The sequence below is a fragment of the Oncorhynchus kisutch genome, linkage group LG12 (assembly GCF_002021735.2).
Source record: "Oncorhynchus kisutch isolate 150728-3 linkage group LG12, Okis_V2, whole genome shotgun sequence".
In the NCBI taxonomy this organism is placed as follows: Eukaryota; Metazoa; Chordata; class Actinopteri; order Salmoniformes; family Salmonidae; genus Oncorhynchus; species Oncorhynchus kisutch.
Genome location: NC_034185.2, coordinates 27,406,609 through 27,434,539, shown reverse-complemented (window position 1 = coordinate 27,434,539; position 27,931 = coordinate 27,406,609). Strand labels below are relative to the sequence as shown.

The following is a 27,931-nucleotide window of genomic DNA, read 5'->3' as shown; positions in this document are numbered from 1 at the left end:
AGCACAATTGGTGTCAATACCGCTGAGATGTCTTTTTGTGATACAGAAATATTACTTTAACATTCTAATACACAGTCCTTTCAAATGGATGTCATGTCAATTGGTGGAATCATGTAACCGGAGTTAAAATAATTATATGTAGTCAGGAGATCTAATGATAAAACCATTTTAATACAATGTGTCTTATACAGAAACTATGGTTCTAGAACGTACAAACAAATAGAGAAAATGTAGTCGTTAAGGGTGTCAAACCTTGTTAGTAAGGGGGCATGTACTGATGTTTATTCTATTAAGAGCAGATGTTTGACAAATAAAGAGAATTGATCTATTGATGTAGTTGAATGTCAAATCCAAAGATGGTTTAAATGAAAAACACTGGTAGAAAATCAGACACCCCGAAAAACTAAATCAAACAAAACAATACCACAAACATACATCTAAATATGTCCACGTCTACCAGTGGAGTTAGATATAAATATTATTTTACAAGTCCATTGGGTTGGTGAAAAATGTCACATTTCTGTGAAGTTGAGCTCCCTCTAATTCTCAAAGCCGCTATAGGCCCATATACTGTATAATACAAACTGAGTATTCAGTGTAAGCCTAAGCATGGGCAAATCACTGTGCTCCTTAGGGCAATAGGCAACATTCTCTAAGCACAGTACCCTCTTGTACTGTAGGAATGCATTCTTCCCTCAGTAATGGGACGGTCCAAAATCATATCAACACAACAGTTATGGCCAGCATCTCCCCATTAGTCATTTTCTTAGCTCTTACCTCAGGGAAGTGTGTACACACAAACACACAAGAGCTGCCATTGTGCAAGTCTATGGTAGCGGGTGAGGGGCATAGCCACATGACATACAGCCATGCTCTCACTCCCTGGTATGGTGCCATCTGAGCTCAGTCCTTGGCGTCACCCACCCCATCTGCGTTGATGGCAAACATGGCTTCAGACTCAGGGAGGCAGGGCGAGTCGTAGATTTTGCAGATCCTCGTTTCGCCGCGGCCTTTCCTCAAGTACAGTCTGAAAACAAGGAGCGGTTTTAGCTTGATAGCTAGCTGTATTCTTTTAGAACCCAGTGGCTTAACGACTGGCATGCTATGTTTGTAACCATTAGAATGTTAACAAGAGGGAGTACAAGAGAGTCAATGGAGCCACTCACCGCGTAGTGGAGGCATGTGCCATGATGTTGCCTCCGATAGGTTTTTTAGGGTCTGCTGAGAACATGGCGGCACCGTCTACCTGGGCCACCACCTGATTGGTTATCACCACTGCAACGCCAAACTGTGACAAGGCGAGAGTCAAAAAATGTTTTTAGCGTTACGACCATACCATGAACGCTAAAAACATCAAATGTATGTACAGAGAAGGGTTCAGAACGTTGCTGATATAAACATATTGTATTAGACCGACACAATAGGGAAGGAGTGCAGCGACCAGACAAAACCCCTGGAATTCTAGCCCTGGACTTACCTCGTCTGCTAGCCTTAGCAGCATTCTCAGGAAGCGTCCCAGGTGGCCTTGCCGTGCAGCGAGCTCTCCCCTCCCGGAGTAGTCGGTTCTGTAGAGGGCTGTGGCACTGTCCACTATCAGCAGGGCATACCTGAGAAGGGGCCATATGGTTAGAGACCTATAGCACTGCAGACTAGAGGTAGGGGTACTTTACTAGGATTTCTTTGAGGGTACTGCCCTTATTCCAGATCACTAATTCATGTCATAAACAACAGTATTTACATGGAAGGAAAGCAAGTAATGTGAGAAATGGAAAAACATCTGAATGGTCGGAAACCTCAGGAAGAGGGAGGGAGATGGGCCTGACCTGGACTCTGCCATCATGGCTGAGGCTTGGTAAAGCAGCTGGGTCTGGTGGTCTGTGTTAAAGGCCCTAGCGTAGGCTACATTGTCCAGAACGTCACTCCCAACAAGTCCATACCTAATAAAAGACAACAGTACCTTCTGGTGTGATACAGCTTTTTGAAGGAAGTACTGCATTTGCAATGGTAACTCTCTGGACAGAAATTGATTCCCGCTATTCCTGTAGAGGAATAGCGTGGCTCCAAATTTCAATCTCTGTCAGTGTCATTTAACCCAGTAGTTACTCCATTGTTATTGTGTTTGTCCATGAGAGAACTCACCGCTCTGCTACAGCCAGTAACCTCTCTGGTCTGAAGGTTCCCTCTGTATCAATGTACATGGCTTTTCCCTCTCCACCACCCTGGTCAATGGGCAACTGAGTTGGGGAAAAGCACAATAGATCAAAAACTGAATGTCCTGAGTGCTATCGTCATATTCTGTGAGCAGATGTGATTGGTATGAGATAGGAGTATACAGCCAAGTCTGCCTTTATTAGTATGGGGGGAAAAAAATGGCATCATGACAAGTACCTGGCAGGTGACTGCAAGGGTGTGGCACAGCTGTGTTTTTCCTGTCCGGAACTCTCCAAACATTTCTGTGATGGAGCCTGTCTCTATCCCACCTGAGAGAGAGAGAAAGCCTTTTTCATGCACACGATGACAAAAAATACATCTGGGCAACTCAAAAATCATGTCCCGAGTCATGACAACAGTTCTAAAAATCTAGGTAACTGGCATAGATCCCAGCCTCACCCTGTAGCAGCTTGTCCAGCTCTTTTGACCCAGTGGAGATCTGGATGATTTCAGCTCGACGTTGGTGGAACTCTGTTGCTGTGGTGAAGCCCATGGGCACTAGTTTGGCAGCTTCAGCCTGGAGAAAATACCATAGAGGAAGATCAGCCACAGTCATAATATCAGACCTAATGTGAACTGTGGGCAACCCAAAATGAGCAGAAAATAAAAACTCAGATTGGAAAATGAAGGTGACCTAACCAGAACTTTGTCTGCTTTGGCCTCACTGATCCCCTTGATGTTAAGCAGCTCCTTCTTGGGGGCATAGGCCACTGCCTCAATGGTGTGGAAGCCTGCATCCTCCAGCTTCTTTATGTCACTGGCACTGATGCCACATTGCTGTGTAGGAAACATTGCAAATGTAGGCCGTCATTGTAAATAAGAATTTGTTCTTAACTGACTTGCTTAGTTAAATAAAGGTAAAAATAAATGCACCAACACCTACCTCAAGTCTGCTCAGTAGCTGTGGTCCAAAGCTCTCCTCCTCCTCCTCTACACCTGCCTCCACTCTAGCCTCACTTCTCACAGCCATCTTGATTTATGGACAGGTGAGGTATGTCTTTCAAAGGGGAGAACGTTGACGGTGCAAGAGTTATAACTCTATAGCTAGTAAACAAGTATGTTTCACTGAGGAGAAAACAACTGCGAGGCAAATATTACTTTCCATTGTGTTAGTTACTGAAACACACTTGATCACGACAGGATCTCCCCCCCCCCCCGATCGGGAATAAGAAATAATTCTAACTATCAACAGAAGTTACACAACCGGAAATTGTAACCAACTACTGTACAGTAACGTTAGCTGGTCAAGTTGTTGATGTTGACCTTTCCAGCCTGTTCATGCATCTAGTAATCAAATAATTATTGACTTACTAAGTGAAATAAGATTTAGCTAGCTAGTTCACCTACTAGTAAGTGTTGTATTTCTTGTTTAGAGACTTGTAGAGTCTTTGAATGTGACTGATATTCATGAAAGTTAGCGTTACCTAGCATTATTAGGCTAATTCGTTCAGCTGAGCTACTGAATTACATGATCTGGCATGTCTGTGAGCGACTCGGCTTACATCCAAATGTTTAACTCAAAATAGTAGCTAGCTCATGTTAACTTCAAGTTATGGGATAGGATTTATCCAAACGTATAATAACAGCGTCCACTTACCTCTAGTTTTTATTGCTTGAACTAAAATCTCCCGCTCGCTAGTCAACGTACTTGTTTATCAGGCTACGTAATTACGCTAACCCTTCCCTCGAGTGCTGGGATTGGACAGTGTCGGGTTGCATCCCAATGAAAAACATGTACTTCCTCACTCCCGTTTCATTCCCTTGATCTGCATCTGAAAAATCTATATATGGAAGCAAGCTAAATGTAGTGGTCAGTAAGCTAAACTATATAACCAAGGCTTTTGCTATTTCTAAAAACGTTTGGCTGGTGTGCCGTCACCCATCTGAGCAGTCGGCTTTGAATGCCCTCACTGGCTTGTGCAATTATGTTGACTGTGATTTGGGTTCTGACCCTCCACAGGATGTGCGGTAAGAACAATGCTGATGCATCTCTTATAAGGGTTGTTTTCCTTTTCCTCTTAGCACACACACACTTTTGGTCAGTTCACATGAATCTTGACTGGGAGTGAATCTTGGTGGAATAGGATTTGTGTTAATCCGAATGAATTGTGGTTCGACAATTACAATTACTGATACATAACAGTATTAGTAAAGCGTGATAATTATGATAATTATGCTATATAGACAGGATATATGAACATTAATGAATAACCATAATATTACGCTATTATAACAGCTATAAACAGGGCTATAATCTTAGTAGCATAAACATGAACCTAAAGATGAACCTCTTGTCAGAGAAAGAGAAACCTATTACTGAGACTGACAAAATAAAGACTTATGGCACCTTCTCTCTCCGGCCTGGTGCGAGAGCCTGCTGTGCTGAGGTCTTATCTGATCTGCCCTAGAGCCACAGGGTCGCAAATTACTCCGCGCATGTGCGACCTCCAAGACCCGTCTGGGAGAAGCGCAACAACCGCTTTAATTAACTAAGGCTATTATGGTAAGCACTCGCACACATATAATGCACATATGAAAACTATGTTTACCAATAAAACAATGACACGTATGGCAATGGGCACATGGCTACATTCTATGAACAATATGCCAAGCAGTATTGGCAACTCCAACATGAAATAATAGTAACAACGGTACAATAGAACATATGGTTGCAAACTGATCAAAGTTACTAAGTCATTTAGTAATTACCCATTATTACACATGTAAAAAATAAATCCAATAAACCCCCCTCCAACTTACATTACGATGCACACACCCAATTCATGTATTCTTGTTACTGTCCACAACAGTCCTCACAAATGTGTCTTCTTTTCGACAACAATAACACTCTGACGTGTGGGTGCAGTGTCCAGATGTGCCTTTTCAAGCACTCTGATTGGTTGGGAATGGCAGCTATGGATTTTTTTTATATAACTTAACCTTTATTTAACTGGGGAAGTCAGTTAAGAACAAATTCTTATTTACAATGACGGCCTACCCCAGCTGAACCCTCCACTAACCCAGACGACGCTGAGCCAATTGTACACCGCCCTATGGGACTCCTGTTCATGGACAGTTGTGATACATCCTGGGATCGAACCCAGGTCTGTAGTGACGCAGTGCCTTGGACCACTGCGCCACTCAGGATCCCTTAAAACTAAGATAACTAAGGTAGGCTAAACAGCCATACTAACGGGACTGTGAGGGAAATTTAGGAAGAGAGCAGGGGAACAGGACAGACTTTAAAATATATATTTTTTTACAACATTACGACACATTACAAATCAGAGGAGACAATGAGATGAGGCCACTGTAGACTATTGAGATGCAGCCATAAGAGCATTCCAGTCATTTCACTGAGTGGGTTCGATTAATCCCACTCAGGCACGCCAGTGTAGGCGTGTTTTCTATTGGCTGAAAGTTGATTGCATTCGAGACGTGCCCCTTTCAAAGCCCACACCAAAATCGGCTCAAAAACAAGTGAGGTAATAAAGCAATGTGTAGTAATTACTAGGATTCTGTTTTCTCATGCAAAAGAGATTGCTCTTTGATAAAAATGCTATATCTGCCTTCCCAATGAAAACTAGTTAGAACATTCTAAGATTTATTTTATGGAAAGGATATGCATGTTTCTAGATGATGCACCATCCTGCCTTGTTGACAAAATGACTGAGCAGCGCAGATTACGGTTTGATTTGAGAAAGGCGTGCCTCCCTCCCTGCTTTTGGCCAATTACTTAACGGGTCTATGCCCGGTGCCGCACGGATCAGCATAATCAAATCGGCCCAATGTAAAAATCCTGTTGACTTTCCATACTATGAAATGATAAATAGTACCAGTCAAAAGTTTGGATACACCTATTCATTCAAGGGTTTTTCTTTAAACTATTTTCTACAATGTACAATAAAAAAAAGACATCAAAACTATGAAATAACACATGGAATCATGTAACATTTTAGACTTCAAAGTAGCCACAGGAGAGTGATGAGTGCTGCATCAGATGACCTGGCCTCCACAACCACCCGACCTCAACCCAATTGAGATCGTTTGGGATGAGTTGGACCGCAGAGTGAAGGAAAAGCAGCCAACAAGTGCTCAGCATATGTGGGAAGTCCTTCAAGACTATTGGGAAAGCATTCCAAGTGAAGCTGATTGAATGCCAGTGTGCAAAGCTGTCAAAGGGTGGCTACTTTAAATAATCTGAAATATATTTTGATTTGTTTAACACTTTGTTTTGGTTACTACTTGATTCCATGTGTTATTTCATAGTTTTGATGTCTTCAATATTATTCGACAATGTAGAAAATAGTAAAAATAAAAACCCATGAAAGAGTAGATGTCCAAACTTTTGACTGGTACTGTATATATTTGTATGACGGCCAGATATGATCTGAAACCCCCATTTGTTCAGAGAGAGAACTGAAGAGCCAGATTAACAATTTTATGTTAAACCAGTGATTGTTATCATAGAGAAAACATGGGTAAAAGTTGCAGTTACATTTTAATAATGATTCAGACAATTAACAAAGACTAAAATGTTATTGTACTACTCAAGCTTTTTTCAGTTATTGTAATTCTTGCCATAGTTTTGCTAGAGGAAATACATCAAAGATGTTTGAAATGGCCAACTATTACTATTGATCCCTTATGAACAAATTATACAATTTATCAAAACTTATGGTAGAAAACATGTAAAACAAAAACAAAAAAACATGGCATTGAACATTTATTAATGGAATTGAAACATACACATTTTCAATCACTACATCAGGGCTGCCCAACCCTCATCCTGGAGATCTACTGTCCTGTAGGTTCAGTCCAACCCTAATTTAGCACATCTGATTCAGCTAGTCAAGGTCTTGTTGAGCAGCTACTTAGTAGAATCAGGTGTGTTAAATTAGGGTTGACTGAAAACCTACAGGACAGTAGATCCCCAGGAAGAGGGTTGGGCAGCCCTGCACTACATAGAACACCCATTGACTGGAACTTGTCTCAGCACAGCAGACTTTCATGGATCCTCTTGACAATCTTGGTCAAGTAGTTCTTGGCTGGTGTGACTGATGACACAATGTCTTCCACCTGGTCTTTTCTGTATATATTTAAAACAAACATAAACAAGTATTATAGTGTTAGTTGTTAAAGGTGCAATGTTGCAACAATGTACCAGCAAAACTAGAAACAAAACGTGTGTGAGAAGACATATGAAGTCTTACGTTGCATTTCCAATGTGATTTTGGAAGTTTTGCACATGAAAGAGACCGAAGGGGTAGGCGGAGGTGACGGCTACTGTCATCTCAAACTTGCTAAATGACTTGAGACTGGAGAATAGGATTCGAACTCTGAAATAAAGAGGACAAAACAATAATGAGTTTTGCATTCAGAAAGCTCTTGAATGGAACTACATCTATAAAATTCCCTAGAAAGGACAGTCCCATTTAAGTCAACATTCTCTGGTGGTCTGATGGGGGATTTGTCTAGTCTAGGAGTTGTATTTCTATGGTGTGTGATCTTACTGTGTGTCCACACAGCTGATGTCCAGGATGTCCAGCCTCAGAGCGCCCCACTTCTTCATCAGGTGGATCTCTTCTCCCAGGAGGCGACAGCGGCTTACCACCAGACCCACATCATGCAGCAGCTGGAGAGCGAGAATCAGATATTATACAGCCAAAACGGAACCTCTGTGGACATGCAATGCAATACAAACCCCTTTTCTGGACTTCACGTCATGTGGATCATCCCTTTTAACCAAGCCTCACACTTACCATGGGAATGTATCGACTGGTGGGGTACTTCTTGAACCAAGTGGTTTCACTGCCTATGTACTGGCATAGCAGATTGTGTACAAGCCGAGAGTAGCACTGTGACTTTTCATCTGTAAGAAAGAAAAGGTGAGTTTGCAAGGCAATAGTCCTGTGTGTGGCGAGAACCAAGAAAATATTCTACATTAGTGTCCGAGCTTAATTTCTCCCACCATCCATTTGGTGTTGAAATGTGATGTCCATGATGTTACGCTCAGTCTGTTCACAGACCTCTCCTAAATAAAAGAGCAAAGCATTAGAAAAACATTGACATTTGTCTTAAAGCAACCCTTTGGAAAATAAACTGCAGAGCAAAACTACTATAAACATACTAGCACTTTTGGTGCAAGGAAAGTTATACCATGAAGGAATATATAGCACTACATCATACCGTTAGGTTTCTCAAACTGCACCTCCAACAGCAAGGACTCGTAGAGAAAGCTGTAGACTGTCTTCATGTCATCTTTCTGCACAAACTTCCATTCATTCACTCTGAAACCAAAAGAGGCCAAAAGTGTCATTCAAAGTTGAATGGAATAGTAGGTGTATAAGTAGGGATGAAAAATGTCCGGAAAATGAGACACGGACCTATCCAGCATGGCAATATGTTTCTCAAGTTCCAGAGTTTCCTTTTGGAGTCTGTCCACTTTGTCCACAGAGTTTTTCTTCTGTAGTTTCAATTCACACATTTGCCTGTGGAGAAAAACAAATGGTTTCCATTTCTCGGCACATCCAGCGGAAGGTAGTAAAGTAATACAAATTAAAGTTTCAATAGAGACCATAGCTCTGGCGACGACAAAGAAAATTAACATTTATTTGCACTAAATTATGATTCAAGCCATGTAGACTTACCTTTCACTTTTAGCAATTGCTTTGTTGACCTTCTCCAACCCTGATAGAACGTAATTCAACATTAACATGTCAAATACCAAGCACACCATTGATTAATAATGAAACATTTCATTTAAAAAAAGATTGTGGCATCATACGTTACCTTGCTGCCTTGCTTTCAAGGTTGGCTCACAGTCCTCTACCCCTGTGCCCTCCACAGCTGCAAGTTCTGTGGCAGACAGAAGAAAGAATAAGCATGACAAAACCTCAAATTCAAAATCAATTACCACCACTAATACCTCAATTATCTTAACAGGTGACAAGCATGCACTGTGCAATGCAATGTCCCTTGGTTCAAATTGAATTACAGTAGAGAATATGAAAGGCTCAAAAGGAGATTAACTCAAATCCAATATACCATCTTCCAAGTCATGTAGACATTCATCAAGGTCTTTCAGACACTGATCGGTCTTCTCAATATTTCCTCTCAAGTTATGTTGTGCCTCCTGTGAAGATGTAATGGGACATCAATGAAAGAGTTCTTTTTTTTGTTTACCCCCAATTTTGTGGAATCCAATTGTTAGTAGTTACTATCTTGTCTCATCGCTACAACTCCCGTACGGGCTCGGGAGACGAAGGTCGAAAGTCATGCATCCTCTGATACACAACCCAACCAGGCTTCTTAACACAGTGCGCATCCAACCCAGAAGCCAGCCGCACCAATGTGTCGGAGGAAACACCGTGCACCTGGCGACCTTGGTTTGCGTGCACTGCGCCCGGCCCGCCACAGGAGTCGCTGGTGCGCGTTGAGACAAGGATATCCCTACCGTCCATGCCCTCCCTAACCCGGACGATGCTAGGCCAATTTTTCGTCACCCACGGACCTCCCGGATCGCGACAGAGCCTGGGCGCGAACCCAGAGTCTCTGGTGGCACAACTGACTCTGCAGTGCAGCGCCCTTAACCACTGCGCCACCCGGGAGGCCAATGAAACAGTTTATTAGCCGAGTTTTACACACAAATGTGGAAAGCATAAGTATTTTTCAAAGGTTACGAGCAACAAAGCGAAGGGATTTTTGTTCTCATCAGGGGTCTTACCCGAGTTGTGCGCACAAGGTCAGAGTACAAAACTGCTTTCATTTCATGAGATCGCACTTTGCTTCTCTTTCTGAAGAATGTCCTCCTCTCTTTCAACTTTGAACCAACAAGCAGCAACTGGGGAAAATAATCCACAACATCAAGAGGGGTGGCCCAAATGGATCAAACTGACTAGTAATAGCAAGAGGGAAATTAATAAATAACCAATGAAAATTAAAGACAAAGTTAAATACCTCTTCATCTGAAAAGCCCTTCACCGCCTCCCAAAGTGTTCCATTAACACTTTGCAGAAGACTGTCTTGGTCTCTCAGACGTGCTTTCAACCTGAAATCAGAAAGTACACCAAAGGGATGAACATACATGGCTTGTTATTTACTAAGCAGTTTACAGATTTGAGCAGTTATTTTTTTTTTGAACTTCATCTTACGGTAAATAAAATGCTATGTAAAGCGTCACAATGACATGCATGATTAAACATACCCCTCCACCATTTCTGTGAGTATCTGGCAGTCTGTCTCATACACCCTCTGTTTGGGACGGTTGATATGTTTCTCGATTAACAAGTCCTCTGTTTTGCGATCGAGATCCGACACAATCTAAGGAGATGAAAATCTGTATTTAGCACCTATGTTTATTGTGAGCGTCAGTCAGTAAGTATTATTCCTTGTAATAATTCCTCAAAAGTTACTAGTATTTTTTTTGTGTGTGTCAAAATTCAATTCTAAAGACAAAGGTTTAAGATTTACTCTCGCAGGCAGAATACTTTGTCGAGGTTTATGGATGACAAAGTCGATGCTGAAGAGTTTCAGGAACTCAGCCACTGTAATGCTGCCATCTTGGAGTTTCTGAAATTAAATGTGGAAGAGCAATGAAAACACAGTATATCGGAAGTGGTAACAGGAATAGTCAATATAAAAGGGAGTTGTTGACATACCTTCCGTACATCAGATGTGTAGTCCCCGGTGTTGTCAAGCAGGGACTCGAATTGGCTTTGTCTGTAAGCTGCAAAATGGCATCAAGTTAGTATTGCCTACCTAACCAAGACGATGCACTTTAAAAGGGATCAAGACAGACAAGACAAGGCAATGATGAATGTTTGAATGAGACAGTCAAAATGAGCAGTAAAAGCGCCTCAAAACTCACTTGACGACTCAAATGTGCCCTCACATCGGAGGTTGGAGTTGCTGCTGGAGCCATCAGCTGCAGCTCCTGTACAGTTACTGTCCCACTGAACTACCTGTGTGTGGGGGATCTGTCAAGATAAAATGTGAAAAAATTACAAGTATTAACTCGTATTGAATACATTTAACAAAATAAATGTTAACTGATTAAATGAAAAACAATATTTACCATTTCTCTGATGTTTTCTGTTGATGGCTTATTCCTCTTTACCTCATCCATGGAGTCATCATGGCCCTCTTCTGGTAGGGGCCTCTTCTGACATTGGGTAACAGTTAGGACCGGCTCTTTAAAGACCTCATGCTCCACAACATCCTTGACCACCTTGCCTAAGAAAATATTTATTTTGTCGTCGACCCTCTGAGGTGACTTGGTGTCCATAGTTTCTGATAAGTCCTCTTCGCTGCTAATGTCTGGAAGCACTTCATCATCAATGTTCTCCATCGAGGTGTTGCTCCTCAGTTCATGAGTGCCACCCAAGCTATTCTTCTTCAGAAGTTTCCCAAAATCTATCACGTTATTGGACTGGTTTGATTCAGAGGGTTTGGCTATTTGTGGGAGTTTGGGCAGGAAACCACCAAATGACAGTCGTGATGCAAGGCATTTACTTTTCAAGTTTAAAGGAGCAGTCATATTAGGTTTGTCATTGTGAATAATATGGTCTTCCAAGTTGACACTTGTTGGTCTCTCAGTCATTAATCCCATGGTTTTAGACCCATAGTCTACAGTTGAGAAGGATTCTGTCTCTACATTGTGTTGGTCAGAGGTCCTCATCAGGTGAGATAAAGGTGCAGTGCAGCTACCCATCACTTCAGTGGATTCATTTATCATGCGGCTCATATGATTAAGTTTCAACTGCAGATCTGCCAAACTCATTCGCCTGGTCTTTGCCTTCTTCAAAGGTATATTATCTTCTGTTGAGACTGAAGAGGCAATGGGAGAGCTTTCTGGATTGTTAGGAATAAAGGAGCAGTCTTCATCTTTCAGATCAGGATCATTTCGGTCTGCCAATCCCTTTAGGTCAAAGTGTTCTGTAAGGTTAGTGGGGATTTCTCTAGGGTGACCCTCCAGTAGACACAAGGAAATTGCATTTGTGGTGGATGAAGGGCCCTTCACATTGGTAGGTGCATGTTGTTCAATTTGCGTTGTGACAGCCTTGGTCATCTCCATTTCATGATCCTCAGAAAACATTTCAGTTTCATCTCTGGCCATTTTCTTCTCCTCCAGGTTAGAGGGTACAGCTACAGGATTATTTCTGCAACGTGTCGCTTCTGCTACTCGTTTCACTTCCATATAATTTGCCTGACTAATTGACACATTCCCTAATGGTGGATTTGTTTCAGGGGAAAACATCATGTTAATAACTTTGGATTCAATTGCAACAGTCTGGCTCCTTGTCAGTTCCATTTCATCAGAGTCAGAAGATGTAGGTGCCTTTTTACTGCAGAGGCTTTCAACACCTAACTGAAACGTAATCTCACCATGTGCACTCTGCTCTGCCAGAGGAACCATCTGCAGGGTCTTACTCACACTGGATAAATGTTGCCTTCCCATGAAAGGGTCACGATTCCCCATCTTGATGTTTTCAGACTCAATTACAGCGGTCTGACTTCTCGTCATATCCATGTCATCTGAATCTGATGCCCAACGTTGATCAGGTTTGTGACCCACTTCCACGAAATGATTGCCCTTTGCTCCAGTGAAATTTGTCTTTGAGATTGTGGACATCCTAGCTAAGGTCTCACCCCCATGGGCAGAATGTGACACATTTGTTAATATCTGTGCAGTGAGAGCTTGAGTCATCTCCATACAATTGTTGTCCTCCCCAATAAGAGTTTTATTTGAATCCAAAAAGCTGACAAATCTTCCTCTACCACCTTGGAGTGAAGGAGTTACACCAAAACCTCTGGTGTCAATAACCCCAGTTTGGCTCCTTGTGATTTCCATGTCATCTGTACTAAGCTCTGCTCTAATCAGGCTCTTCTCAAATGTTTCCTTTTGGTGTTTTGATATGGGGAACAATCTGCCAGTGGTCTCATCTGTCACTTTCAGACCATTTCTGTGATCTATAGACACAGTGAGAGATTTGGTCATGTCCATACCACAGTCATCCTCTGACATATGACTGGGTCTGTTGGAAGCTGACATGAAGGATAAACTTTTCCTTGTGTTTTGCATGCGATTGACCACATTGAGGCTTTTGGTGTCGATGGCAACAGTTTGACTTCTAGTTATTTCCATGTCATCAGGATCCGATATGGCTACAGAAAAACCTTTAACCTGATCCAGCGCCCTCTTCACACTGTTAGCATCGTCTGAGAAATTGCCATATTCCATAGATGGTGGCACATAGGATAGACCCAGGTCAAACTTGGTCTTCGGTTTGCTAAGAGAAGGCTTTTCCATCACACAATATTTGGAATCAATTACAGCAGTTAGGCTTTTTGTGATTTCCATGTCATCAGGATCAGAGGATGCAGGCTCCAATACTTTATTACTTCTCTGTCCTGAAGTCATCTCCATGTTAGTACTCAGATCAGAGTGAAAGGACATCTCGGTTGTGGGGAACAAGCTCTGTAGTGGCTTATTAATTGCTATATGGCTGTTTGACACAATATTTCCAGTGAGGGCCTCAGTCAGATCCATACCATTGCCATCTTCTGAAAAAAACACACCTCTGTGAGAGGCTGGCATAAAAGACAAACTTTTCCTTGTATTCCCTAGTAAGGGAATTTCCGTTAGGGCTACACTTTTGGAATCAATGGCAACTGTTTGACATCTTGTCATCTCCATGTCATCTGAGTATGGATAAGAGGTCTGTTGATTTTGCTGAACGGAGGGGATTCTGTTTTCTGGGGGAAACATCCAGGGTGATGATTCACCTTTCTTGGTCGGAGCACACACATTCTCCTGGAGAGGTACATTGAGAGCTGAAGTTATTTCCATGCCATGGTCATCACCTGAGAAGATCTGGGATTTATTGGGATCTGATGTGAAGACCACACTTTTCCTTTCAATTTTCTGAGAGGGATTTGACCCAAACATCCAAATGGCTTTGGAGTCAATGGCAACAGTTTGGCTCCTGGTCAACTCCATTTCATCTGGATCAGTAGGGACAGTTACCTGGCTGAAAGTAGTTCCCCTAAGCCGTTGCTCTTCAGAGCTTACAGTTTGCACACACTGAAAAACTCCTTTGCCATCTATCAAAGTGGTATGGCTTTTTGTCAGATCCATATGATCTTGTTCAGTTTGCATCGTAGATGTATTCATGAACTGAGGCCCTTGCCTTTGAGGGATAATTGAGCCCACTGTACAGTCTCCCCCCGTTGCTGACAGAGCTGGGAGCTGATTCTCTTTATCAACTCCTGACCTGCGGGCATTGAGCGCAGCAAGGAAACGTCTGTTGTTCATTTTTTCTGGAGGGGATGCAGCTCTGTGGAATGCCACAGTAGTTGAGGATTTGGGAGCTATTGGATTACACATGGGGCCACTTGACTTCGTTATACTGGCAAGGAAATGTTCAAACTCTGGATCTATACCTCTGGCTAAGGAGGAAGGGTTTTTAAAGGGGGCATAATTCTCTGTTGAGTCCTGAAAACACCCAGTTTTACCTTTCTCCATTGAAAAAGTAAAATCCATGTTTCCACAGGTAGGTGTAGTCACATTGATTTCATTTGGCAGAACAACTGATGATTCTGAATCATTGGCGATGAGTATTGTGTGACTGTGAGTCATATCCATAAATGCTGTGTCCTCTCCTGTGAACATCATTGTTTTCTCCCCATAATCATCCTGGTTGAACATTACATTTTCCTATGAGGAGAAACAATGACTTTAGTGTCTCATGAATAGCTAAGTACACAGCAACAACAATTAACACAGGTAAGAAGCGTACTGGCATGGTCAATGAAAGAATTGTCAATGTACCTTGGTTTTTGGCAATAGTTAAAATATTATTCGTATTATATTTTATTGTTATGAATTTCTATGTACCTATATAAACATGGGAAGAATGTAGCTACGGCAATTGATAGTCTAATTTCTCAGTGATAGCTTACCTTATTTCTTTGTTGTGAAACATGGAGGGGAGCATTCAACAAGGTTTCCATGCCTACATTTACAAATGAAGGTGCATAACAGTTAAAGGCATCTTGGTGGTCACTGAGTGATTTATACAGTACCTACTGAGAATGCAAAAAATCTACTTAATAACTAGATTTTAGGCCTACCTGTGATTGGTTGAGAACCATCAATGGAACCCGTATGAATGCTTATGTTTTCTGCCGCTGTTAAATCAAATTGCATTTCAGTTGTAAATACGTTACATGAAAAAACATGGCATTTTTTTGAAAGGTTGGATAAATTGAAAGTAAAACAAACCCAACTGCCCGAGTTAATAGTCACATTTTCACTGTTTAGCAATTGCAAAACCAGTCACGTAAAACAATTCAGCCAATGTGAAACAAACATTTGCATGAGCCTCCTCACTTAAATACACAGTATTGTGAAGCATCATATGCTGCTCTACATTGAGAAGAAAACAAGAAATGTCTCAAGCATACAGTAGGCTTACTTACTAGTTGTGAGGTTTTTTAGAGGACTCCGGACAGGGGAGCCATTCTTCACATCTCTGATAACGAAAAGGTAATAACATTGTTTTATAAGAGTTTCTTATTTTCGTGGCATTGTAGTTTAAATTCCAAATGTTGCACAGCGAAAACGTTTTACTTTGAAAACAGTAGAACATCATTGGAAGTGGCAAAACTGACTCTTCTGGAGATCCTCTTCTCTACTGGCTTGACCACCTCCACCTTGTGAAGACAATAATGCATTGAGTAAAATGACAGAGACATTCACAAATTTCCCCAACTGCTATCTATTTAGTCTTTACCCGACTCTCCTCTAGCTCTGGGCCAGTGAATTTGATAGATGTCCGTGGAACTTTCAGGATCTAATTAGATGTGGATACAATATTAATTCAGAGACGTGCTGTTAAAATGGTTGACAAAACATTCTCAAACTAAATAGTTGTATGAGCAACTGTTGTACTAACCGAAGAAATACGCCGTTTGGAGGATCCAACATGATCACTGTTGCAATTTAGAAAACAAACCCAAGCAGTTAACGTACCTAGTAATATTAACGCTATACTTGAAATACACGAGACACGTAACAATAATTACATTTGTCCTATTTCACACATGTAAAGTGTGTATTATTAAACGTGTGAATTAGAATATAATTTTGCATATCCCACCCCCCTGAGACCCCTTCGGAGATTGAGGTCATGGCCAGGGATAGGGAACTACAATTGGGCTATCAACAAACATATCACTCACTCCGTCCTTGATGCAGCATCAGGCGGCTCCATCTTCGCCGACAGTTATGAAATAAATACATTGACATAAACACGTTAACTGGCTAGCTAGCAATCGTCGTTCACATTGATAACTGAGTGCTCGATGTGTGAAAGAAAAATACACAAATCTACTTAACTAGCCACGTTTGCTAATACACTGAATGACAATTATTAAAATACTTAGCTAGCGAACTAGCTGGTTAGCTAGCTAACGTTAGCAAGAAGCGTTAACGTTAGATGTGTCACAAGTCAAGCGCTAATGTTAGCTAGTTAACTTAGCCATCTAGTCTACTTGAACACATTAATGTTAAAACATTGCAAAGATAATACGTTGTTAATTTGCCACAAAACTACTGTACCGTGTAGCTACTAGTTGTTCAAGAACAATTTTAAGATGCCAGCTATTAAGCGTCAAAGCTGTTGTTGGTTTTGAATTTAACCGCCCTCTCTTGAGCATGCGCAGTCAGATAACCTTCTTATTTACGCTATCTGGGTTGTGTGGAAAATAAACGTTATACTGCCACCCCTGGACGTCAATAAATATTCCGCCACTTTTACATCGAACGCTAGAAATAAGTATAAACGTGTAAACACCCTGGACTCCACTTGTTATTTTAGCCCTACTTACTCCAAAACAACTCATATCGGCAGGGCCAGGACCTGTTTTTTATTCCGTTATTCCATTGATACTGTTCCCAGTTTATGTGTAAAAGAAACACAAAGGCAACAATAAAAATGTTGATAATAATGGGTATTCTGTTCATTTGTTTCATCCAAAAAATCTACTTGGAAGGGATCAAATCTGAACAACTGACAGGCAGAATCCAGGTGGTGAGGGTCGGCAACTACACCTATGCCATGCTAATTCTCAACACCGCTGAAGAAATTCGGCATGGGACCTCGGATCCTCAATAAGTTCTACAGCTGCACAGTCGAGAGCATCTTGACCGGCTGCATCACTGCCTGGTACAACAATGATGAGACAGTCTATAGGGAGGAGAACAGAGACCTGGCAGTGTGGTGCCAGAACAACAACCTCTTCCTCAACGTCAATAAGACAAAGGAGCTGATCGTGGACTACAGGGAACGGAAGGCCAAGCACCCTCACATTCACATTGATGGGGCTGTAGTGGAGCGGTTCAAGAGCTTCAAGTTCCTCTGTGTCCACATCACTAAGAATCTATCATGGTCAAAACACAACAACACAGTGGTGAAGAAGGCACGACAATGGCTCTTCCCCCTCAGGCAGCTGAAAAGATTTGGCATGGGCCCTCAGATCCTCAAAACGTTCTACAGCTGCACTATCGAAAGCATCTTGACTGGCTGCCTCACCGCTTGGTATGGCAACCGCACCAGCCTCAACTGGAAGGCTCTACAGAGTGATGGTTCGGGCGGCCCAATACATCCCTGGGGGCGAGCTCCCTGCCCCTCCAGTCACCCGTTCACTCTACTACCTTTTGGCAAGCTGTATCAGAGCATTGGGTCTCGGACCACCAGGCTCCGAGACAGCTTCTACCACCAGGCCACCAGAATGCTATACAGCTAACTCTGGCTGTCTCCCTGCACAGACCTGCACCTCAGAGATTATTTGCACTAACTACCCACACATCCAACCCCTACACACACATTTACACAAAAACACACGCACACAAACCCATAAACTCACACACACAAGCACGCACTCAGAACTCTCTCACACACAGTCAACAGTGCTGTTATATTATATGTAATTTACTCTACTCCATGATCAAGCCACCACCCACTCTATATTTGTAAATACCGTGTAAATACAGTCCACAATTACTACTCCTACTACCTCTTCTATTACTTGTTATTTTTGACTTGACTCTTGTATCGTTAATATTGATATTGATTAATGAACTGCACGGCTAGCACATACTCATTTTTCTGCACCTTATATGTGTCGAATACAATTAGATTTTTAAAGGGGGATACTTTTTATCTGAGAAGCAAGATTATTTTACTGTAAAATATTTTGGTAAGTTAAAAAATAAATGACTGGTGTTGAAACCAAGTGGCACGGAAGTGACGTTTCCACAATTTTCAAATATATATATATATTTTTTAAATCTTTGGCCTCTTTTTAAAAAGTGAGTTTCTGTGGTTTTGTCATTGAGTACAGTACACGGTAAGGAAGCGTTGTTTTATTGCTAATTGGATACGTCGGAATAATTATCCAGTATTGTTTTATTCTGTGGGTGTGGAGGTGTAAATGAGAGTTAGCTACCTTACTACTTCTCCTTGATGCTGATGATAGTTAACGTTAGCGGACTAAACTCCACGGTGAAGGAAGCGTGTCGTTAGCTCGCTAGCTAGCTGTAGCCAAGATACTCTAAGAATTGAGCCACTAACGTTAGCAAGCGTATTAACTAGTTATGTAGCAGCTAGATAACATAGACATAATGTTAGGACTATCAATATATGACGTTAATGTTACTGAAGAAAAATAAACGCAACATGTAAAGTGTTAGTTTCATGAGCTGACAAAAGATCGCCAAAATGCACAAAAGTTTATTTCTCTCAAATTTGGTGTACAGATGTTACTGAGCGTTTCTCCTTTGCGAGGATAATCCATCCACCTGACAGGTGTGGCATATCAAGAAACTGATTAAACAGCTTGATCGCGGTCTAAGGCACTGTATCGAAGTGTTGCGCCGTCACTACAGCCCTGTGATTCGATCCCAGGCTGTGTCACAACCAGCCGTGACCTGTAGTTCCATAGGGTGGCGCACATAGGGGAGGGTTTGACCTGGTGGGCTTTACTTGGCTCGTCGCTCTAGCGACTCCTAATGGCGGACTTCGGTCGTCAGTGGAACAGCGTTTACACCGACACATTGGTGCAGCTGGTTTCTGGGTTAAGCGAGCAGATGTTAAGAAGCGTGGCTTCGAGGGTCATGTTTCGGAGGATGTATGACTCGACCGTCACCTCTTCCAAGCCTTTGGGGAGTTGCAGCAATGAGACAAAATCGTAATCATGAAATTAGGGAGAAAAATGGGGTAAAAATAACCAACAAAACAGCACGATCATTACACAGGTGCACCTTGTGCTGTGGACAATAAAAGGTAACTTTAAAATGTACAGTTCTGTCACACAACACATTGTCAGGTTTTTAAGGGAGCGTGCAATTGGCATGCTGACTGCAGGAATGTCCACCAGAGCTGTTGCCAGATTATTGAATGTTAATTTCTCTAACATAAGCTGCCTCCAACGTTGTTTCAGTCGTTTTCAGTACGTCCAACCGGCCTCACAACCACAGACCACATGTATGGCATCGTGTGGGTGAACAGTTTCCCATGGAGGCGGTGGGGTTATGGTATATGCAGGCATAAATTGCAGAGAACAAAAACAATAGAATTTTATCGATAGCAATTTGAATGTACAGAGATACCTTGGCGTGATCCTGAGGCCCATTGACCGCTGCCATCACCTCATGCCATTCATCCGCCGCCATCACCTCGTTCAGCATGATTATGCATGGCCCCATGTCACAAGTATCTGTACCCAATTCCTGGAAGCTGAAAATGTCCCATTTCTTCGATGGCCTGCATACACCAGACATGTTACCCGCTGAGCATGTTCGGGATGCTCTGGATAGACGTGTATAACAGCATGTTCCAGTTCCCGCCAATATCCAGCAACTTCGCACAGCCATTGAAGAGGAGTGGGACAACATTCCACAGGCCACAACCAACAGCCTGATCAACTCTATGCGAAGGAGATGTGTCGCGCTGCAGGAGGCAAATGGTGGTCACACCAGATACTGACTGATTTTTAAGGTATCTGTGGCCAACAGATGTATATGTATATTCCCAGTCATGTGAAATGCATAGATTAGGGCCTAATGAATTTATTTCCTTATATGAACTGTAACCTTATAACCTTATACTGCCCAAACAGATCCACAGATGATGCAATCTCTATTGCACTACACACTGCCCTTTCCCACCTGGACAAAAGGAACACCTATGTGAGAATGCTATTCATTGACCACAGCTCAGCGTTCAACACCATAGTACCCTCAAAGCTCACCACTAAGCTAAGGAACCTGGGACTAAACACCTCCCTCTGCAACTGAATCTTGACAGGCCGCCCCCAGGTGGTGAGGGTAGGTAGCAACACATTTGCCACGTTGATCCTCAACACTGGAGCTCCCCAGGGGTGCGTGCTCAGTCCCCTCCTGTACTCCCTGTTCACCCACGACTGCATGGCCAGGCACGACTCCAACACCATCAAGTTTGCTGACGCCACAACAGTGATCAACGACGAGACAGCCTATAGGGAGAAGGTCAGAGACCTGGCCGGGTGGTGCCAGAATAATAATCTATCCCTCAACATAACCAAGACTAAAGGAGATGATTGTGGACTACAGGAAAAGGAGCACCGAGCACGTCCCCATTCTCATCGATGGGGCTGTAGTGGAGCAGGTTGAGAGCTTCAAATTCCTTGGTGTCCACATCAACAACAAACTAGAATGGTCCAAACACACCAAGACAGTCGTGAAGAGGGCACGACAAAGCCTATTCCCCCTCAGGAAACTAAAAAGATTTGGCATGGGTCCTGAGATCCTCAAAAGGTTCTACAGCTGCAACATCAAGAGCATCCTGACTAGAGGTTGACCGATTAATCGGTATGGCCGATTAATTCATAACAATCGGAAAACGGTATTTTTGGACACAAATTTCCGTTATTTAAATTTTATAATTTTTTAAATTTTATTTATACCTTTTTATTTAACTAGGCAAGTCAGTTAAGAACACATTCTTATTTTCAATGACTGCAACTTGTCAGCTCAAGGGGTTTCAATCTTGCAACCGCACAGTTAACTAGTCCAACGCTCTAACCATTGCACTCCACGAGTAGCCTGCCTGTTACGCGAATGCAGTAGAAGCCAAGGTAAATTGCTAGCTAGCATTAAACCTATTTTATAAAAATCAATCAATCATAATCACTAGTTATAACTACTAATCCAGTTTAGCAGGCAATATTAACCAGGTGAAATTGTGTTGTTTCTCTTGCGTTCATTGCACGCAGAGTCAGGGTATATGCAAGTTTGGGCTGCCTGGCTCATTGCGAACTAATTTGCCAGAATTTTACGTAATTATGACATACATTGAAGGTTGTGCAATGTAACAAGAGTATTTAGACTATGCCACCCGTTAGATAAAATACCGAACGGTTCCGTATTTCACTGAAATAATAAACGTTTTGTTTTCGAAATGATAGTTTCCGGATTCGATCATATTAATGACCAAAGGCTCATATTTCTGTGTTATTATGTTATAATTAAATCGGATTTGATAGAGCAGTCTGACTGAGCAGCAGCAGGCCCGTATTCATTCAAACAGCACTTTCGTGCGTTTTGCCAGCAGCTCTTCGCAAGCACAGCGCTGTTTTTGACTTCAAGCCTATCAGCCTAATGTGGTGTAACCCATGTGAAATGGCTAGCTAGTTAGCTTGGTGTGCACGAATACTGTTTCGAACATCACTCGCTTTTAGATTTGGAGTAGTTATTCCCCTTGCGCTGCAAGGGCCTCGGCTTTTGTGGAGCGATGGGTAACGATGCTTCGAGTGTGGCTGTTGTCGATGTGTTCCTGGTTCGAGCCCAGGCAGGGGCGTGAAGGGGGATGGAAGCTATACTGTTACACTGGCAATACTATAGTGCCTATAAGAACATCCAATAGTCAAAGGTATATGAAATACAAATGGTATAGAGAGAAATAGTCCTATGAATACTATATTAACTACAACTTAAAACCTCTTACCTTGGAATATTGAAGTCTCATGTTAAAAGGAACCACCAACTTTAATATGTTCTCATGTTCTGAGCAAGGAACTTAAACGTTAGCTTTTTTACATGGCACATATTGTTACATGACACATATTACTTTCTTCTCCAACACTTTGTTTTTGCATTATTTAAACCAAATTGAATGTTTCATTATTTATTTGAGGCTAAATTGATTTGATTGATGTTTATATTAAGTTAAAATAAGTGTTAATTCAGTATTGTTGTCATTGTCGTTGTCAATTGTCATTATTATAAATACAAATCGCCCGATTAATCGGTATCTGCTTTCTTGGTCCTCCAATAATCGGTATCGGCGTTGAAAAATCATAATCGGTCGACCTCCAATCCTGACCGGTTGCGTCACTGCCTGCTACGGCAATAGCTCGGCCTTCGACCGCAAGGCACTTCAGAGGGTAGTGCGTACGGCCCAGTGGGGGCCACTGGGGCAAAGCTGCCTGCCATCCAGGACCTCTACACCAGGCGGTGTCAGAGGAAGGCCCTGAAAATTGTCAAAGACGCAAGCCACCCCAGTCATAGACTGTTCTCTCTACTACCGCATGGCAAGCTGTACAGGAGTGCCAAGTCTAGGACAAAAAGGCTTCTCAACAGTTTTTACCCCCAAGCCATAAGACTCCTATTTGCATTGTATCCCACCACCTGCCAACCCCTCTTTTTACGCTACTGCTACTCTCTGTTCATCATATATGCATAGTCACTTTAACCATACTCACATGTACATACTACCTCAATAAGCCTGACTAACCGGTGTCTGTATATAGCCTTGCTTCTCTTATTTTCAAATGTATTTTATACTGTTGTTTTATTTCTTTACTTACACACACACAAACACACTTTTTTTCTCCAATATTGGTTAGAGCCTGTAAGTAAGCATTTCACTGTTAGATCTACACCTGAGCCTCCTGGGTGGCGCAGTGGTTAAGGGCGCTGTACTGCAGCGCCAGCTGTGCCACCAGAGACCCTGGGTTCGCGCCCAGGCTCTGTCGCAACCGGCCGGGAGGTCCGTGGGGCGACGCACAATTGGCCTAGTGTCGTCTGGGTTAGGGAGGGCTTGGCCAGTAGGGATATCCTTGTCTCATCGCGCACCAGCGACTCCTGTGGCGGGCCGGGCGCAGTGCACGCTAACCAAGGTTGTTGCACGGTGTTTCCTCCGACACATTGGTGCGGCTGGCTTCCGGGTTGTATATTGGAGGACGCATGACTTTCAACCTTTGTCTCTCTTGAGCCCGTATGGGATTTGTAGCAATGAGACAAGATAGTAGCTACTAAAAACAATTGGATACCATGAAATTGGGGAGAAAAAGGGGTAAAATTTAATTCAGCGCACGTGACAAATAAACTTTGATTTGCTTTAACCCAGTAAAATTGAAATTGTTCCATGTTGTGTTTTATATTTTTGTTCAGTATATTTATCACGAAGTTGCTTTTTATATGTTTTTTTTATTGTAACACCGTTATGATGGCATTAAATTACTAGATGCGGACAGAGTTAGTTGAAGTAATTTGTTTCCTACACTTCAGTTCCTGCATTCGCACCTCAGTTCAAGCCCCTTTTTCAAGGTGTTTGTCTTGTCATTCGGCAAAAACGTAACTAGCAAGAATCTGGATTGTCTTCATTTGATATTTCTTCTATTTCAGGTGTGTGACCTGATGGCAGTGCTGCAGAAATGAAGAGCGCTGCTCAAAGCGACATCCATACCGTCAGACTTCAGTTTAGTTCCAAAAACAGCTATTTCTAAGCCTCACAAAGAGAACTTACCAAGGAAACGTTCATTTAACAAAGGGGAGATAACTGGCTATCTAAGTGTTTGGGCATTTTAAGACCCACCAGCTTTCTCTTTTTTCCCAGAAATAATTTTGTAGCCAAAATGCATAAAGGGTAAGATTTCCCTTAAACCTTTTTTAAATTTGGGAGAAATACATTTGCTAATAAAAAATGCTCATAGCATTCTGTCTTTTGATAGAGCTTCCACCAGACAGGGACAGCAGCAGTCAGAACTGAAGGGTCAGAATCAACTTTTAGTGGAAGCCAATGAGGAACTGCAGAAAAACTATTTAGAAACACAGGTAAGTTTGGAAAGTAGTGAATCATCTCTTTAACAAACGTATATGTGAGCATAACTGCACTAGGTTTTCTCTGGGCTGTTGAATGGAACGTCTCGAGAAGAGTGCAATGTTAGGCCTGAACAGAAGAGATATCTTGTGCACTCATTGTCTCTCTTTTCATTTAATTTTGCAGCTAAAAGTCACCCAGCTGGAGCAACAATACAGTGACCTCCAAGGAACCAATGCCGACATCAAGAAACATCTGAAGGACTGCCATGCGCTACTAGTCGCTGGAAATATTGATCCAGGTAATCATTACATCCTGACTAGACTGGCCACGTTACGTTTGTAGCCAGCCGTTAAAATAGAACTGGGTTCTATTTGAGACGGTTTACGATATGCAAGTCGTTTATCTAGCTTGCTGTTGCTAGATAATAGTCCTGGGAGATAAACATTGGGTTGTTATTTTACCTGAAATGCATATGTTACTTTTTAGTTGTTGTAGAATTTGGACCCATACAAAATCGTGTGTTCTCTACTCTGACAATTAATCCAAAGATTAAAGGGGACACCTAATTAGTTTTGTGACTTTATTTCTCAGTTTTGGGAGAGAGAATTGGAGAATCTGCACCGCAAAATGAGGATCAACAACGCGTGGTGGTGGTAAGGACTTTCACTTGTTTTTTCATCAATATCGTTGAACACTGTTATTACTTAGGAAGCTTTCACACCAGATTTGTTTGGTACATTTCTTTCCAACTTTGGTGCGTTTACCCCCTTAGTTCAGTTCGTTTGGACTGTTGTGAATCTATCCGCACTCTGGAGGGCACTAAACAACGCACCGGGGTTCGCTAACAGAGGGTGCTCCGATTCAATTCGAACATCGCTGCAGGTAAGAATGCAGTTCGGACCAAACACAGGAAAATAACCAGTCATGCAGTATTGTTGGCTGTGAGCATTTGATGAAATGCAGCATCATAACTTGATATCTCTGAAACATTATTTTTAGTAGCAGCGCATTTGAGTGCATTCGATGCAGGTTAGAGGAGACGGGGGGCTGTACTGGCGATATAGGCTACTGAATATATCCTATTCACATTGCGGTTAGAGTGGCTATTGCGTTTTTTTTCTCCCCCATATGAAAGTAATTTGAAGATTGGGAAGCACAAGTGAGCTTCATGATAATCATAGATGGATTTAAGGTGAGCGTTTTTGTCCAATAAACAAATGACTTGCATGGACACTTGGCATTGTGAAACCAACCAGACCAAATGGGAGAAAAAATACAATGTATCAAATAATCAAACTCTGATTCGAACTATAGCACAAATCTGTGTGGAAATGCCTTTAGACTCAAATGTTACAGAGGACCTTGTTTGCAGGAATCTGGCTTTGTAATTGTATGTAGTGATGTATTTTTATGGATGTAGACCTCATTTTTAAAATCTCCTATGATGCAGAATATATCCCGGGATCTGTTAAGTGAACTGTGGACATTTGGTGACATGGCAACAGAACAAAGTGCACAACTAACAGTAAGTTCATTATCTTTGACATAAGCATAATTAATCCAGTGTGTATTCCCGATGGGCAAGTGCCTTTGAGAGCGTAAGAAGCTCTCAAAGGCACTTGCCCATCGGGAACCTCTGGTAAGTCTGTTCAAGCTAGAGCTTGTTGAAATGGTCATTGTTTGTTCATTTCCAGGAAGTTCAAAAGTCCATGAAGGATCTCATGGAGGCTCGGGAGCATCTCGTGCAGGAGAGGGATAATTTCTCCTTGGAAGTTGAAGAAACGGAGAAGGCTCTTGAGGAGGCAGAGCAGCTTTTATTGGAGTAGATACTGTATGTGTGTATAAGTGTGTGCTTGCTGTGTGTGCTTAATGTAAATGTAATTATAAAACATTTAGTATATTTCACCGAACTCAATTTAAATTGTTAATACTTGCAAAAATAGTTGTTTTTCACTCAGTCTTATTTGATTTAAAAGCGGTTGGACTGCCAGTGTTATTTTAGCCTGGGTACCAGGGTCGTCACTAGTTGCCACAGTCATAAACCCCCACATACAGGATTAATACAATTTCTCTTAACATCAGATTTTAAACCTAATCGCACTGCTAACATTATGTCTATCACTATCTTCTTTTTTTTTTCATGAATTTTGACTGGAAACCTGGTACCAGTCTCTTTAGCTAATCCATTCTTCCCTGTATTCTCTCTGGCGAATGATGATGATCTGTAGGTTACATGTGTGCACTGCAGAGGCCCATTGGAGATTTGACAACAATAGAATGTTGAGATTTTTTTTTTACCTGTGCCATGATGTTCATAACACTCCACCAACCTGCTCTTGCGCAATGGAACCCTGAACGATATGTGACCACTTGGTTACAGTGACACCATTCTGCCGAAGACACCCAAACCAGTGGCCACCGTAAAGCCTAAGAGCCTCACCGTCTCTGGAAGTTGCGGTAGCCCTGCTTGGAATCTTTAGCCTATATTGACTATTGGTTGAGACGCAGGGCCAGTTAGGGTAGGCTATGTCAGGATGGTTTAATTTGGAAATGTTAATTGGGACAAGTTGGAAGAAATAATACATTTAGGTTATAGTTTGAGATGCATGAATACGCCACACCAAAAGCTTGATTTTTATGGCTGTTTTAAAATGAATTCTCTGACATTCTGACTTATGTTCACAACTTGGTCAATTGATTTGATTAAATCTAAGCAAATCAATTATATGAATTGATAGTTCAGCCCTCTGTTTTCTTTTATTCTGTGATGGGTATATTGCAACCATGTGTTCAAGCTAATCAAATCAGTTTATTTAGCGCTGTCCTTTTTGAACAACTAAGGGCACTCCTCATTTAAAATATCTCATTAAGATCTGTGTCCTATGACTAATAGTCCTACTCATCACTTATTATTACAACTAGATGATCACTTCTCACGGTGGTGCTTGTTTAGTAAAGTTAGATCAAAGCTGAATCAATGTCTTGCAAGGTCACACAACGATTAGTTAGTATTTTATATAACAACTGAATAGCATAGCAGGCCTAAAACCCCAAAACATCTAATTTCGAATGAAATGTTAGGATGGTTAGCTGAAGCTGAATAATAAAATAATATATATATATATATATCATGCGCCAAAACTGAGCCACAATGCAGTATATATTGTATGCTTTGATTGAAACAATATACAAGAAAGGCAAATATTTAACGTCTGCTGTAACTCGCGAAACAGTAGTTCAAGAAGATGGAAATGCATAGGCTATTCCCATGAAACGTATTGAAATCAATCAAATGATAGGCATGCAGATGCAGTTTCACCGGTAAAACATGAATAATTATCATTCACGATTGCCAGTGATCATGGCCTATTTTGAAATTAGGTATGCCTAATTTGGTGTTTGAGGGTATTGAAAATATAACATTTCCTTGAGACAATATGTGTGAACATAAGCAAACGGTACAATTGGTGTTTTATGCATATTTTATATCCAACCCTGTTCCTGGAGAGCTATCAGGATGGTACAGGATGTACATTTTCATGCTAACCCTAATCTAGAGCAGTTGATTCTAA

The 27,931-nt window shown here is 41.8% G+C and overlaps 2 protein-coding genes and 2 long non-coding RNA genes across 8 annotated transcripts; 2 read left to right on the top strand and 2 right to left on the bottom strand.

Annotated features, from left to right (window-relative positions):
• Positions 1–150: 150 nt before the first annotated feature.
• On the bottom strand, positions 151–5,057 carry LOC109900810 (DNA repair protein RAD51 homolog A). Of its 4 annotated transcripts, none has more exons than XM_031837301.1 (10): positions 4,972–5,057; positions 3,095–3,208; positions 2,851–2,988; positions 2,611–2,728; positions 2,389–2,480; positions 2,140–2,234; positions 1,824–1,937; positions 1,478–1,607; positions 1,167–1,288; positions 151–1,027 (listed from the first exon to the last, which is right to left on the bottom strand). In XM_031837301.1, the coding sequence occupies exons 2-10, from the start codon at positions 3,179–3,181 to the stop codon at positions 904–906; spliced, it is 1,020 nt and encodes a 339-aa protein (XP_031693161.1). In that variant the 5' UTR covers positions 3,182–3,208; positions 4,972–5,057; the 3' UTR covers positions 151–903. The 4 variants fall into 4 exon arrangements, with proteins under 4 accessions (XP_031693161.1, XP_020352231.1, XP_020352232.1 ...); XM_020496642.2 differs by lacking the exon at positions 4,972–5,057 and adding an exon at positions 3,809–3,978; XM_020496643.2 differs by lacking the exon at positions 4,972–5,057 and adding an exon at positions 3,636–3,806.
• On the top strand, positions 4,052–8,276 carry LOC116376513 (uncharacterized). The gene is made up of 2 exons (XR_004211922.1): positions 4,052–4,179; positions 7,740–8,276. It is a non-coding gene; the product is annotated as an uncharacterized LOC116376513 (long non-coding RNA).
• Positions 6,638–16,942, bottom strand: knl1 (kinetochore scaffold 1). The gene is made up of 25 exons (XM_020496641.2): positions 16,835–16,942; positions 16,456–16,487; positions 16,170–16,206; positions 16,008–16,067; positions 15,845–15,927; positions 15,694–15,746; positions 15,346–15,402; positions 15,175–15,227; positions 11,288–14,929; positions 11,081–11,189; positions 10,872–10,939; positions 10,684–10,782; positions 10,418–10,533; positions 10,171–10,261; positions 9,938–10,054; positions 9,259–9,346; positions 9,004–9,069; positions 8,862–8,901; positions 8,598–8,702; positions 8,401–8,501; positions 8,183–8,245; positions 7,974–8,083; positions 7,725–7,846; positions 7,425–7,550; positions 6,638–7,300 (listed from the first exon to the last, which is right to left on the bottom strand). Exons 2-25 carry the CDS (start codon positions 16,485–16,487, stop codon positions 7,204–7,206), a joined length of 5,535 nt encoding a protein of 1,844 aa, XP_020352230.1. The 5' UTR covers positions 16,835–16,942; the 3' UTR covers positions 6,638–7,203.
• Positions 16,943–18,562: 1,620 nt separating this feature from the next.
• On the top strand, positions 18,563–27,090 carry LOC109900272 (uncharacterized). Of its 2 annotated transcripts, none has more exons than XR_002256569.2 (8): positions 18,563–18,624; positions 23,942–24,182; positions 24,268–24,370; positions 24,543–24,657; positions 24,951–25,012; positions 25,132–25,241; positions 25,810–25,884; positions 26,054–27,090. It is a non-coding gene; the product is annotated as an uncharacterized LOC109900272 (long non-coding RNA). The 2 variants fall into 2 exon arrangements; XR_002256570.2 differs by lacking the exon at positions 18,563–18,624 and adding an exon at positions 21,313–21,390.
• The last annotated feature ends 841 nt before the right edge of the window (positions 27,091–27,931 follow it).